This window comes from Oncorhynchus keta, chromosome 18, assembly GCF_023373465.1.
Source record: "Oncorhynchus keta strain PuntledgeMale-10-30-2019 chromosome 18, Oket_V2, whole genome shotgun sequence".
Lineage (NCBI taxonomy): Eukaryota > Metazoa > Chordata > Actinopteri > Salmoniformes > Salmonidae > Oncorhynchus > Oncorhynchus keta.
Genome location: NC_068438.1, coordinates 48,299,155 through 48,312,394, shown reverse-complemented (window position 1 = coordinate 48,312,394; position 13,240 = coordinate 48,299,155). Strand labels below are relative to the sequence as shown.

The window sequence follows — 13,240 nt, the reverse complement described above, 5'->3', positions numbered from 1 at the left end:
TACCAGGGGATGGTCTGGTTAATATAACACTGTACCAGGGGATGGTCTGGTTAATATAACACTGTACCAGGGGATGGTCTGGTTAATATAACACTGTACCAGGGGATGGTCTGGTTAATATAGCACTGTACCAGGGGATGGTCTGGTTAATATAACACTGTACCAGGGGATGGTCTGGTTAATATAGCACTGTACCAGGGGATGGTCTGGTTAATATAACACTGTACCAGGGGATGGTCTGGTTAATATAACACTGTACCAGGGGATGGTCTGGTTAATATAACACTGTACCAGGGGATGGTCTGGTTAATATAGCACTGTACCAGGGGATGGTCTGGTTAATATAACACTGTACCAGGGGATGGTCTGGTTAATATAGCACTGTACCAGGGGATGGTCTGGTTAATATACACTGTACCAGGGGATGGTCTGGTTAATATAGCACTGTACCAGGGGATGGTCTGGTTAATATAACACTGTACCAGGGGATGGTCTGGTTAATATAACACTGTACCAGGGGATGGTCTGGTTAATATAGCACTGTACCAGGGGATGGTCTGGTTAATATAACACTGTACCAGGGGATGGTCTGGTTAATATAGCACTGTACCAGGGGATGGTCTGGTTAATATAACACTGTACCAGGGGATGGTCTGGTTAATATAACACTGTACCAGGGGATGGTCTGGTTAATATAGCACTGTACCAGGGGATGGTCTGGTTAATATAACACTGTACCAGGGGATGGTCTGGTTAATATAACACTGTACCAGGGGATGGTCTGGTTAATATAACACTGTACCAGGGGATGGTCTGGTTAATATAACACTGTACCAGGGGATGGTCTGGTTAATATAACACTGTACCAGGGGATGGTCTGGTTAATATAACACTGTACCAGGGGATGGTCTGGTTAATATAACACTGTACCAGGGGATGGTCTGGTTAATATAACACTGTACCAGGGGATGGTCTGGTTAATATAGCACTGTACCAGGGGATGGTCTGGTTAATATAACACTGTACCAGGGGATGGTCTGGTTAATATAACACTGTACCAGGGGATGGTCTGGTTAATATAACACTGTACCAGGGGATGGTCTGGTTAATATAACACTGTACCAGGGGATGGTCTGGTTAATATAGCACTGTACCAGGGGATGGTCTGGTTAATATAACACTGTACCAGGGGATGGTCTGGTTAATATAGCACTGTACCAGGGGATGGTCTGGTTAATATAACACTGTACCAGGGGATGGTCTGGTTAATATAACACTGTACCAGGGGATGGTCTGGTTAATATAACACTGTACCAGGGGATGGTCTGGTTAATATAACACTGTACCAGGGGATGGTCTGGTTAATATAACACTGTACCAGGGGATGGTCTGGTTAATATAACACTGTACCAGGGGATGGTCTGGTTAATATAACACTGTACCAGGGGATGGTCTGGTTAATATAACACTGTACCAGGGGATGGTCTGGTTAATATAGCACTGTACCAGGGGATGGTCTGGTTAATATAGCACTGTACCAGGGGGGGATGGTCTGGTTAATATAACACTGTACCAGGGGATGGTCTGGTTAATATAGCACTGTACCAGGGGATGGTCTGGTTAATATAGCACTGTACCAGGGGATGGTCTGGTTAATATAGCACTGTACCAGGGGATGGTCTGGTTAATATAACACTGTACCAGGGGATGGTCTGGTTAATATAACACTGTACCAGGGGATGGTCTGGTTAATATAGCACTGTACCAGGGGATGGTCTGGTTAATATAACACTGTACCAGGGGATGGTCTGGTTAATATAACACTGTACCAGGGGATGGTCTGGTTAATATAACACTGTACCAGGGGATGGTCTGGTTAATATAACACTGTACCAGGGGATGGTCTGGTTAATATAACACTGTACCAGGGGATGGTCTGGTTAATATAACACTGTACCAGGGGATGGTCTGGTTAATATAACACTGTACCAGGGGATGGTCTGGTTAATATAACACTGTACCAGGGGATGGTCTGGTTAATATAACACTGTACCAGGGGATGGTCTGGTTAATATAACACTGTACCAGGGGATGGTCTGGTTAATATAACACTGTACCAGGGGATGGTCTGGTTAATATAACACTGTACCAGGGGATGGTCTGGTTAATATAACACTGTACCAGGGGATGGTTAATATAACACTGTACCAGGGGATGGTCTGGTTAATATAGCACTGTACCAGGGGATGGTCTGGTTAATATAGCACTGTACCAGGGGATGGTCTGGTTAATATAGCACTGTACCAGGGGATGGTCTGGTTAATATAACACTGTACCAGGGGATGGTCTGGTTAATATAACACTGTACCAGGGGATGGTCTGGTTAATATAGCACTGTACCAGGGGATGGTCTGGTTAATATAGCACTGTACCAGGGGATGGTCTGGTTAATATAACACTGTACCAGGGGATGGTCTGGTTAATATAACACTGTACCAGGGGATGGTCTGGTTAATATAACACTGTACCAGGGGATGGTCTGGTTAATATAGCACTGTACCAGGGGATGGTCTGGTTAATATAACACTGTACCAGGGGATGGTCTGGTTAATATAGCACTGTACCAGGGGATGGTCTGGTTAATATAACACTGTACCAGGGGATGGTCTGGTTAATATAGCACTGTACCAGGGGATGGTCTGGTTAATATAACACTGTACCAGGGGATGGTCTGGTTAATATAACACTGTACCAGGGGATGGTCTGGTTAATATAACACTGTACCAGGGGACTAATATACACAGGGGATGGTCTGGTTAATATAGCACTGTACCAGGGGATGGTCTGGTTAATATAACACTGTACCAGGGGATGGTCTGGTTAATATAACACTGTACCAGGGGATGGTCTGGTTAATATACACTGTACCAGGGGATGGTCTGGTTAATATAACACTGTACCAGGGGATGGTCTGGTTAATATAACACTGTACCAGGGGATGGTCTGGTTAATATAACACTGTACCAGGGGATGGTCTGGTTAATATAACACTGTACCAGGGGATGGTCTGGTTAATATAACACTGTACCAGGGGATGGTCTGGTTAATATAACACTGTACCAGGGGATGGTCTGGTTAATATAGCACTGTACCAGGGGATGGTCTGGTTAATATAACACTGTACCAGGGGATGGTCTGGTTAATATAACACTGTACCAGGGGATGGTCTGGTTAATATAACACTGTACCAGGGGATGGTCTGGTTAATATAACACTGTACCAGGGGATGGTCTGGTTAATATAGCACTGTACCAGGGGATGGTCTGGTTGGTTAATATAGCACTGTACCAGGGGATGGTCTGGTTAATATAACACTGTACCAGGGGATGGTCTGGTTAATATAACACTGTACCAGGGGATGGTCTGGTTAATATAGCACTGTACCAGGGGATGGTCTGGTTAATATAGCACTGTACCAGGGGATGGTCTGGTTAATATAACACTGTACCAGGGGATGGTCTGGTTAATATAACACTGTACCAGGGGATGGTCTGGTTAATATAACACTGTACCAGGGGATGGTCTGGTTAATATAGCACTGTACCAGGGGATGGTCTGGTTAATATAGCACTGTACCAGGGGATGGTCTGGTTAATATATCACTGTACCAGGGGATGGTCTGGTTAATATAACACTGAACCAGGGGATGGTCTGGATAATATAGCACTGTACCAGGGGATGGTCTGGTTAATATAACACTGTACCAGGGGATGGTCTGGTTAATATAGCACTGTACCAGGGGATGGTCTGGTTAATATAACACTGTACCAGGGGATGGTCTGGTTAATATAACACTGTACCAGGGGATGGTCTGGTTAATATAACACTGTACCAGGGGATGGTCTGGTTAATATAACACTGTACCAGGGGATGGTCTGGTTAATATAGCACTGTACCAGGGGATGGTCTGGTTAATATAACACTGTACCAGGGGATGGTCTGGTTAATATAACACTGTACCAGGGGATGGTCTGGTTAATATAGCACTGTACCAGGGGATGGTCTGGTTAATATAACACTGTACCAGGGGATGGTCTGGTTAATATAGCACTGTACCAGGGGATGGTCTGGTTAATATAGCACTGTACCAGGGGATGGTCTGGTTAATATAACACTGTACCAGGGGATGGTCTGGTTAATATAGCACTGTACCAGGGGATGGTCTGGTTAATATAACACTGTACCAGGGGATGGTCTGGTTAATATAACACTGTACCAGGGGATGGTCTGGTTAATATAACACTGTACCAGGGGATGGTCTGGTTAATATAACACTGTACCAGGGGATGGTCTGGTTAATATAACACTGTACCAGGGGATGGTCTGGTTAATATAACACTGTACCAGGGGATGGTCTGGTTAATATAGCACTGTACCAGGGGATGGTCTGGTTAATATAACACTGTACCAGGGGATGGTCTGGTTAATATAACACTGTACCAGGGGATGGTCTGGTTAATATAACACTGTACCAGGGGATGGTCTGGTTAATATAACACTGTACCAGGGGATGGTCTGGTTAATATAACACTGTACCAGGGGATGGTCTGGTTAATATAGCACTGTACCAGGGGATGGTCTGGTTAATATAACACTGTACCAGGGGATGGTCTGGTTAATATAACACTGTACCAGGGGATGGTCTGGTTAATATAACACTGTACCAGGGGATGGTCTGGTTAATATAGCACTGTACCAGGGGATGGTCTGGTTAATATAACACTGTACCAGGGGATGGTCTGGTTAATATAACACTGTACCAGGGGATGGTCTGGTTAATATAACACTGTACCAGGGGATGGTCTGGTTAATATAACACTGTACCAGGGGATGGTCTGGTTAATATAACACTGTACCAGGGGATGGTCTGGTTAATATAACACTGTACCAGGGGATGGTCTGGTTAATATAGCACTGTACCAGGGGATGGTCTGGTTAATATAACACTGTACCAGGGGATGGTCTGGTTAATATAGCACTGTACCAGGGGATGGTCTGGTTAATATAACACTGTACCAGGGGATGGTCTGGTTAATATAGCACTGTACCAGGGGATGGTCTGGTTAATATAACACTGTACCAGGGGATGGTCTGGTTAATATAACACTGTACCAGGGGATGGTCTGGTTAATATAACACTGTACCAGGGGATGGTCTGGTCTGGTTAATATAACACTGTACCAGGGGATGGTCTGGTTAATATAACACTGTACCAGGGGATGGTCTGGTTAATATAACACTGTACCAGGGGATGGTCTGGTTAATATAACACTGTACCAGGGGATGGTCTGGTTAATATAGCACTGTACCAGGGGATGGTCTGGTTAATATAACACTGTACCAGGGGATGGTCTGGTTAATATAACACTGTACCAGGGGATGGTCTGGTTAATATAACACTGTACCAGGGGATGGTCTGGTTAATATAACACTGTACCAGGGGATGGTCTGGTTAATATAACACTGTACCAGGGGATGGTCTGGTTAATATAGCACTGTACCAGGGGATGGTCTGGTTAATATAACACTGTACCAGGGGATGGTCTGGTTAATATAACACTGTACCAGGGGATGGTCTGGTTAATATAACACTGTACCAGGGGATGGTCTGGTTAATATAACACTGGTACCAGGGGATGGTCTGGTTAATATAACACTGTACCAGGGGATGGGATGGTCACTGTTAATATAACACTGTACCAGGGGATGGTCTGGTTAATATAGCACTGTACCAGGGGATGGTCTGGTTAATATAACACTGTACCAGGGGATGGTCTGGTTAATATAACACTGTACCAGGGGATGGTCTGGTTAATATAACACTGTACCAGGGGATGGTCTGGTTAATATAACACTGTACCAGGGGATGGTCTGGTTAATATAACACTGTACCAGGGGATGGTCTGGTTAATATAACACTGTACCAGGGGATGGTCTGGTTAATATAACACTGTACCAGGGGATGGTCTGGTTAATATAGCACTGTACCAGGGGATGGTCTGGTTAATATACTGTACCACTGTACCAGGGGATGGTCTGGTTAATATAACACTGTACCAGGGGATGGTCTGGTTAATATAACACTGTACCAGGGGATGGTCTGGTTAATATAACACTGTACCAGGGGATGGTCTGGTTAATATAACACTGTACCAGGGGATGGTCTGGTTAATATAACACTGTACCAGGGGATGGTCTGGTTAATATAACACTGTACCAGGGGATGGTCTGGTTAATATAACACTGTACCAGGGGATGGTCTGGTTAATATAACACTGTACCAGGGGATGGTCTGGTTAATATAACACTGTACCAGGGGATGGTCTGGTTAATATAACACTGTACCAGGGGATGGTCTGGTTAATATAACACTGTACCAGGGGATGGTCTGGTTAATATAACACTGTACCAGGGGATGGTCTGGTTAATATAACACTGTACCAGGGGATGGTCTGGTTAATATAACACTGTACCAGGGGATGGTCTGGTTAATATAACACTGTACCAGGGGATGGTCTGGTTAATATACTGTACCAGGGGACTGTTAATATACCAGGGGATGGTCTGGTTAATATAACACTGTACCAGGGGATGGTCTGGTTAATATAACACTGTACCAGGGGATGGTCTGGTTAATATAACACTGTACCAGGGGATGGTCTGGTTAATATAACACTGTACCAGGGGATGGTCTGGTTAATATAACACTGTACCAGGGGATGGTCTGGTTAATATAACACTGTACCAGGGGATGGTCTGGTTAATATAACACTGTACCAGGGGATGGTCTGGTTAATATAACACTGTACCAGGGGATGGTCTGGTTAATATAACACTGTACCAGGGGATGGTCTGGTTAATATAGCACTGTACCAGGGGATGGTCTGGTTAATATAACACTGTACCAGGGGATGGTCTGGTTAATATAACACTGTACCAGGGGATGGTCTGGTTAATATAACACTGTACCAGGGGATGGTCTGGTTAATATAGCACTGTACCAGGGGATGGTCTGGTTAATATAACACTGTACCAGGGGATGGTCTGGTTAATATAACACTGTACCAGGGGATGGTCTGGTTAATATAACACTGTACCAGGGGATGGTCTGGTTAATATAGCACTGTACCAGGGGATGGTCTGGTTAATATAACACTAACAGGGGATGGTCTGGTTAATATAGCACTGTACCAGGGGATGGTCTGGTTAATATAACACTGTACCAGGGGATGGTCTGGTTAATATAACACTGTACCAGGGGATGGTCTGGTTAATATAACACTGTACCAGGGGATGGTCTGGTTAATATAACACTGTACCAGGGGATGGTCTGGTTAATATAACACTGTACCAGGGGATGGTCTGGTTAATATAACACTGTACCAGGGGATGGTCTGGTTAATATAGCACTGTACCAGGGGATGGTCTGGTTAATATAACACTGTACCAGGGGATGGTCTGGTTAATATAACACTGTACCAGGGGATGGTCTGGTTAATATAACACTGTACCAGGGGATGGTCTGGTTAATATAACACTGTACCAGGGGATGGTCTGGTTAATATAGCACTGTACCAGGGGATGGTCTGGTTAATATAACACTGTACCAGGGGATGGTCTGGTTAATATAACACTGTACCAGGGGATGGTCTGGTTAATATAACACTGTGCCAGGGGATGGTCTGGTTAATATAACACTGTACCAGGGGATGGTCTGGTTAATATAGCACTGTACCAGGGGATGGTCTGGTTAATATAACACTGTACCAGGGGATGGTCTGGTTAATATAACACTGTACCAGGGGATGGTCTGGTTAATATAGCACTGTACCAGGGGATGGTCTGGTTAATATAACACTGTACCAGGGGATGGTCTGGTTAATATAACACTGTACCAGGGGATGGTCTGGTTAATATAGCACTGTACCAGGGGATGGTCTGGTTAATATAACACTGTACCAGGGGATGGTCTGGTTAATATAACACTGTACCAGGGGATGGTCTGGTTAATATAACACTGTACCAGGGGATGGTCTGGTTAATATAACACTGTACCAGGGGATGGTCTGGTTAATATAACACTGTACCAGGGGATGGTCTGGTTAATATAACACTGTACCAGGGGATGGTCTGGTTAATATAACACTGTACCAGGGGATGGTCTGGTTAATATAACACTGTACCAGGGGATGGTCTGGTTAATATAACACTGTACCAGGGGATGGTCTGGTTAATATAACACTGTGCCAGGGGATGGTCTGGTTAATATAACACTGTACCAGGGGATGGTCTGGTTAATATAGCACTGTACCAGGGGATGGTCTGGTTAATATAGCACTGTACCAGGGGATGGTCTGGTTAATATAACACTGTACCAGGGGATGGTCTGGTTAATATAACACTGTGCCAGGGGATGGTCTGGTTAATATAACACTGTACCAGGGGATGGTCTGGTTAATATAACACTGTACCAGGGGATGGTCTGGTTAATATAACACTGTACCAGGGGATGGTCTGGTTAATATAACACTGTACCAGGGGATGGTCTGGTTAATATAACACTGTGCCAGGGGATGGTCTGGTTAATATAACACTGTACCAGGGGATGGTCTGGTTAATATAACACTGTAACAGGGGATGGTCTGGTTAATATAACACTGTACCAGGGGATGGTCTGGTTAATATAACACTGTACCAGGGGATGGTCTGGTTAATATAACACTGTACCAGGGGATGGTCTGGTTAATATAGCACTGTACCAGGGGATGGTCTGGTTAATATAACACTGTACCAGGGGATGGTCTGGTTAATATAGCACTGTACCAGGGGATGGTCTGGTTAATATAACACTGTACCAGGGGATGGTCTGGTTAATATAACACTGTACCAGGGGATGGTCTGGTTAATATAACACTGTACCAGGGGATGGTCTGGTTAATATAACACTGTACCAGGGGATGGTCTGGTTAATATAACACTGTACCAGGGGATGGTCTGGTTAATATAACACTGTACCAGGGGATGGTCTGGTTAATATAACACTGTACCAGGGGATGGTCTGGTTAATATAACACTGTACCAGGGGATGGTCTGGTTAATATAACACTGTAACAGGGAATGGTCTGGTTAATATAACACTGTACCAGGGGATGGTCTGGTTAATATAACACTGTACCAGGGGATGGTCTGGTTAATATAACACTGTACCAGGGGATGGTCTGGTTAATATAACACTGTACCAGGGGATGGTCTGGTTAATATAACACTGTACCAGGGGATGGTCTGGTTAATATAACACTGTACCAGGGGATGGTCTGGTTAATATAACACTGTACCAGGGGATGGTCTGGTTAATATAACACTGTACCAGGGGATGGTCTGGTTAATATAGCACTGTACCAGGGGATGGTCTGGTTAATATAACACTGTACCAGGGGATGGTCTGGTTAATATAACACTAACAGGGGATGGTCTGGTTAATATAACACTGTACCAGGGGATGGTCTGGTTAATATAACACTGTACCAGGGGATGGTCTGGTTAATATAACACTAACAGGGGATGGTCTGGTTAATATAACACTAACAGGGGATGGTCTGGTTAATATAACACTGTACCAGGGGATGGTCTGGTTAATATAACACTGTACCAGGGGATGTTTGTGGGAAATGAAGTTGCTTCTATTCTCCTCTTTGTAGCAGTCAGCAAATAGTGTCTCTGGATTGTCCTTGAGGAGCTTCTTTTAGTACTTATTCCATCCAGTGTTATTTTTAATATCCAAGGGGTGCTGTGATGACATCTGCATTTGGATGGGGGAGGCTGTAAAACTCCACTGCCATTGGCTCAACAGTTTTCACACCCTTCACTTCACACATCAGTGCTAATTCAAGTTGCGTCTGTTCTGTCCTAGCAGCTTGGCTATTTTATTTATTAAGCTTTATATAACAAAATAACCTTGAGATTGTTGGCTTTTACTTTCAGCCTCCAGAAGTAGGTTCAGACTAAACGTTCCTCACTCAGTGTTCTGTTGGATGGTGTTTCCAGGTTCCACTGTGTTTCTTCTGCAGGTTTTGGTTTGTTAGAAGTTTTTTTTCTTCTTCTTCTCTTTAAAAATCCATTCAGGTAGTTTTGTTGATTTTGTTTGAAGGTTTTAATGTAGAGTTGTAGTGTCTTTGGCATCGTTAAACTGAAGATGAATCATTACTAATTCATTCATTAATTATATTGACGACTTCGTTTTTATCAAATGACTCTCTGTAGTTATTATTTAGTGTTTAAAACTGATTAATTAATGATTATTCTGTAATTAACTAGGAAGTCGGGGCACCAAGGAAAATATTCAGATTACAAGGTTATAATTTCCTAATATAACCTTTCAGATATTTTCATATCTGATCAATAGTCTTCTGATTAATGTATTCTTCTTTATCTCACATTAGTCTCATTCCAAACGTCGTAAATTGTTGGTTATCTGTACGAACCCAGTCTTCAATTGTCTTAAATAATTTATTTATTAACTAACTAAACAATCACAGAAGTGCACACACAAACAAACTAAGTAAATATGGTTACAAGACATGATAGGTAGAATGTGCCCTAGTGGACTAAACCGGCAAGGCGGCTTGTTAGACAAAAGGGGAGTTGGGGGTCGACTCAGAAGTCACTACAGAGTTGATAATTCTAACAATTGAAATGCTAATCCTTTGCACATGAACGCTCACTCATTCAGGAACAATTACAATCAATATATATATTTACGCTCAGTGTGTCGTCGGGATCTCTGTTGAAAAGATTGTTTCTGTCGGAGAGTCTGTCCGTCCTCGCTCTCTCTCTTAGAATGGATAGTTCAGAGTGACATTCATTCATGTCGTTATAGAATAGATGTTTCGGCGGTTGTCGTTCTTTGCGTTCAATGATACTGAATTCCTAGCTGCAAACTAGTAATTACTATCAAAGACTTGTTCTTATTCTGTCGTTATCGATAGTCTAAGGGTTTAACCACGTGGGATGGTTAAAAGATTCAGCCATCTGGCCCTCTCTTTATCGAGGTAAGCTGGTCTGCAACCTTTGTCCTCTCGTAATTGTGGGAAACATGGTTTGTTGAGAAATTCTCAAAGTGGAGGGTTTATTCGGGAGAGCAGAAAAAGCTGCCTCATGACGCCAGGTCCTAACTGTGCTCATGGGCGGTCCTCTGATTTAGTTAAACTCAAAAGGGAATTGGAGTTTCCTTCATTAAACAGTCCAAAATGACACAATTTTACAAACAGTATCATACTCACTCATTCATCTTATACAACAATTAGATGTAAACCTCATAACTGAGGCTATTATATAAACAGCGTACGGTAATGTAGCCGTATTGCCTCCCATGAGTTTCACAAAATTGTACCAAACGGACCAGTTCATAGCTAGATTCTTCACCAATCTTTTATACCTTCTCCGGAGCATAAATCTTGTTCGGACCTCAAGTTCTGTGAGGTGGAAGAAATTCCTTTGTTCTCTTCTATGAAAACTCTACACTCTCTCTCTATACTGTGGCCATGAGGAGATAATCTCCTCCAGGAATTTACGACCTCTCTCTGACCACAGCAGCCTGGGTGTAGGAGACAGGGAGAGGGGGATGGGGCTTGCTGTACCCAAAGAAGGCAATGTCATGACAGTAGTATCCTGTATAAGTCCTTGCAAAAAAAATCCAAGATTATCTACATTTATCCAACTATAATTGATGATCTCTCCTCTCTCCCTCCTCTCTCTGCTCCCTCTCTCTTCTCCTCTCTCTCCCTCCTCTCTCCTCCCTCACTCTCCTCTCTCTCCATCCTCTCTCTGCTCCCTCTCTCCTCCCTATTTTCCTCCTCTCTCCCTCCTCTCTCTCCTCCCTCTCCCTCCTCTCCCCTCCCTCTCCCTCCTCTCCCTCATCTCTCTCCTCCCTCTCCCTCCTCTCTCCTCCCTCTCCCTCCTCTCTCTCCTCTCCTCCCTCTCTCTCCTCCCTCTCCCCTCTATAGAACTATAAGGAGTTGGAGTTGTTGAGGCTGGTTTATTACGGAGGTGTACAGCATGACATCAGGAAGGAAGTCTGGCCCTTCCTGCTGGGTCACTACAAGTTTGGCATGGGCAAGAAGGACATGAGCCAGGTAGCTAACACAATACATCATATACACGTCAACTGGAGGGTCTGAGTGTGCTTGAGTGAGGCTTTTTATCATTCTGTATCTGTCTGTCTGTCTGTCTGTCTGTCTGTCTGTCTGTCTCTTTGTGCAGAGATCTGTCTGTCTGTCTCTGTGTGCAGAGATCTGTCTGTCTGTCTGTCTGTCTGTCTGTCTGTCTGTGTGTGTGTGTGTGTGTGTGTGTGTGTGTGTGTGTGTGTGTGTGTGTGTGTGTGTGTGTGTGTGTGTGTGTGTGTGTGTCTGTGTGTGTGTGTGTGTGTGTGTGTGTGTGTGTGGCCTTCAGTAGATATGTGTGTGTGTGTGTGTGTGTGTGTGGCCCTCAGTAGATATGTGTGTGTGTGTGTGTGTGTGTGTGTGTGTGGCCTTCAGTAGATATGTGTGCATGTGTCTGTGTGTCTCTGTGATCAGAGATAAGTCTGCCTGTCTGTGTGTCTCTGTGTGCAGAGATAAGTCTGTCTCTCTGTGTGTCTCTGTGATCAGAGATACGTCTGCCTGTCTGTGTGTCTCTGTGTGCAGAGATAAGTCTGCCTGTCTGTATGTCTCTGTGTGCAGAGATAAGTCTGTCTGTCTGTGTGTCTCTGTGATCAGAGATAAGTCTGCCTGTCTGTGTGTCTCTGTTTGCAGAGATAAGTCTGCCTGTCTGTATGTCTCTGTGTGCAGAGATAAGTCTGCCTGTCTGTATGTCTCTGTGTGCAGAGATAAGTCTGTCTCTCTGTGTGTCTCTGTGATCAGAGATAAGTCTGCCTGTCTGTGTGTCTCTGTGTGCAGAGATCTGTCTGCCTGTCTGTATGTCTCTGTGTGCAGAGATAAGTCTGCCTGTCTGTATGTCTCTGTGTGCAGAGATAAGTCTGCCTGTCTGTATGTCTCTGTGTGCAGAGATCTGTCTATATATGTGTGTCAGTCTGTGTTATAACATCTTGCCACATTTAGTACCGGAGACGGGGGGTTCAATACTTGTGTCCATCCCTTCCTACTGTCTCTCTGTTTTCAACTGTCTGAATAAAATGTGACATTTA

The 13,240-nt window shown here is 44.0% G+C and overlaps 1 protein-coding gene across 3 annotated transcripts in view; it reads left to right on the top strand.

The window, feature by feature from the left end:
• LOC118379529 (small G protein signaling modulator 2-like) overlaps positions 1–13,240 on the top strand; it is a 258,031-nt gene that overhangs the window by 231,627 nt on the left and 13,164 nt on the right. For all 3 annotated transcript variants that reach the window (XR_008068811.1, XM_052468679.1, XM_052468678.1), the window contains exon 15: positions 12,063–12,191. Coding sequence is in view for 2 of the 3 variants with exons in the window: in XM_052468679.1 (XP_052324639.1) it covers positions 12,063–12,191 (129 nt within the window). In the remaining variant the exon portion in view is untranslated. The remainder of the gene's footprint in view (positions 1–12,062; positions 12,192–13,240) is intronic.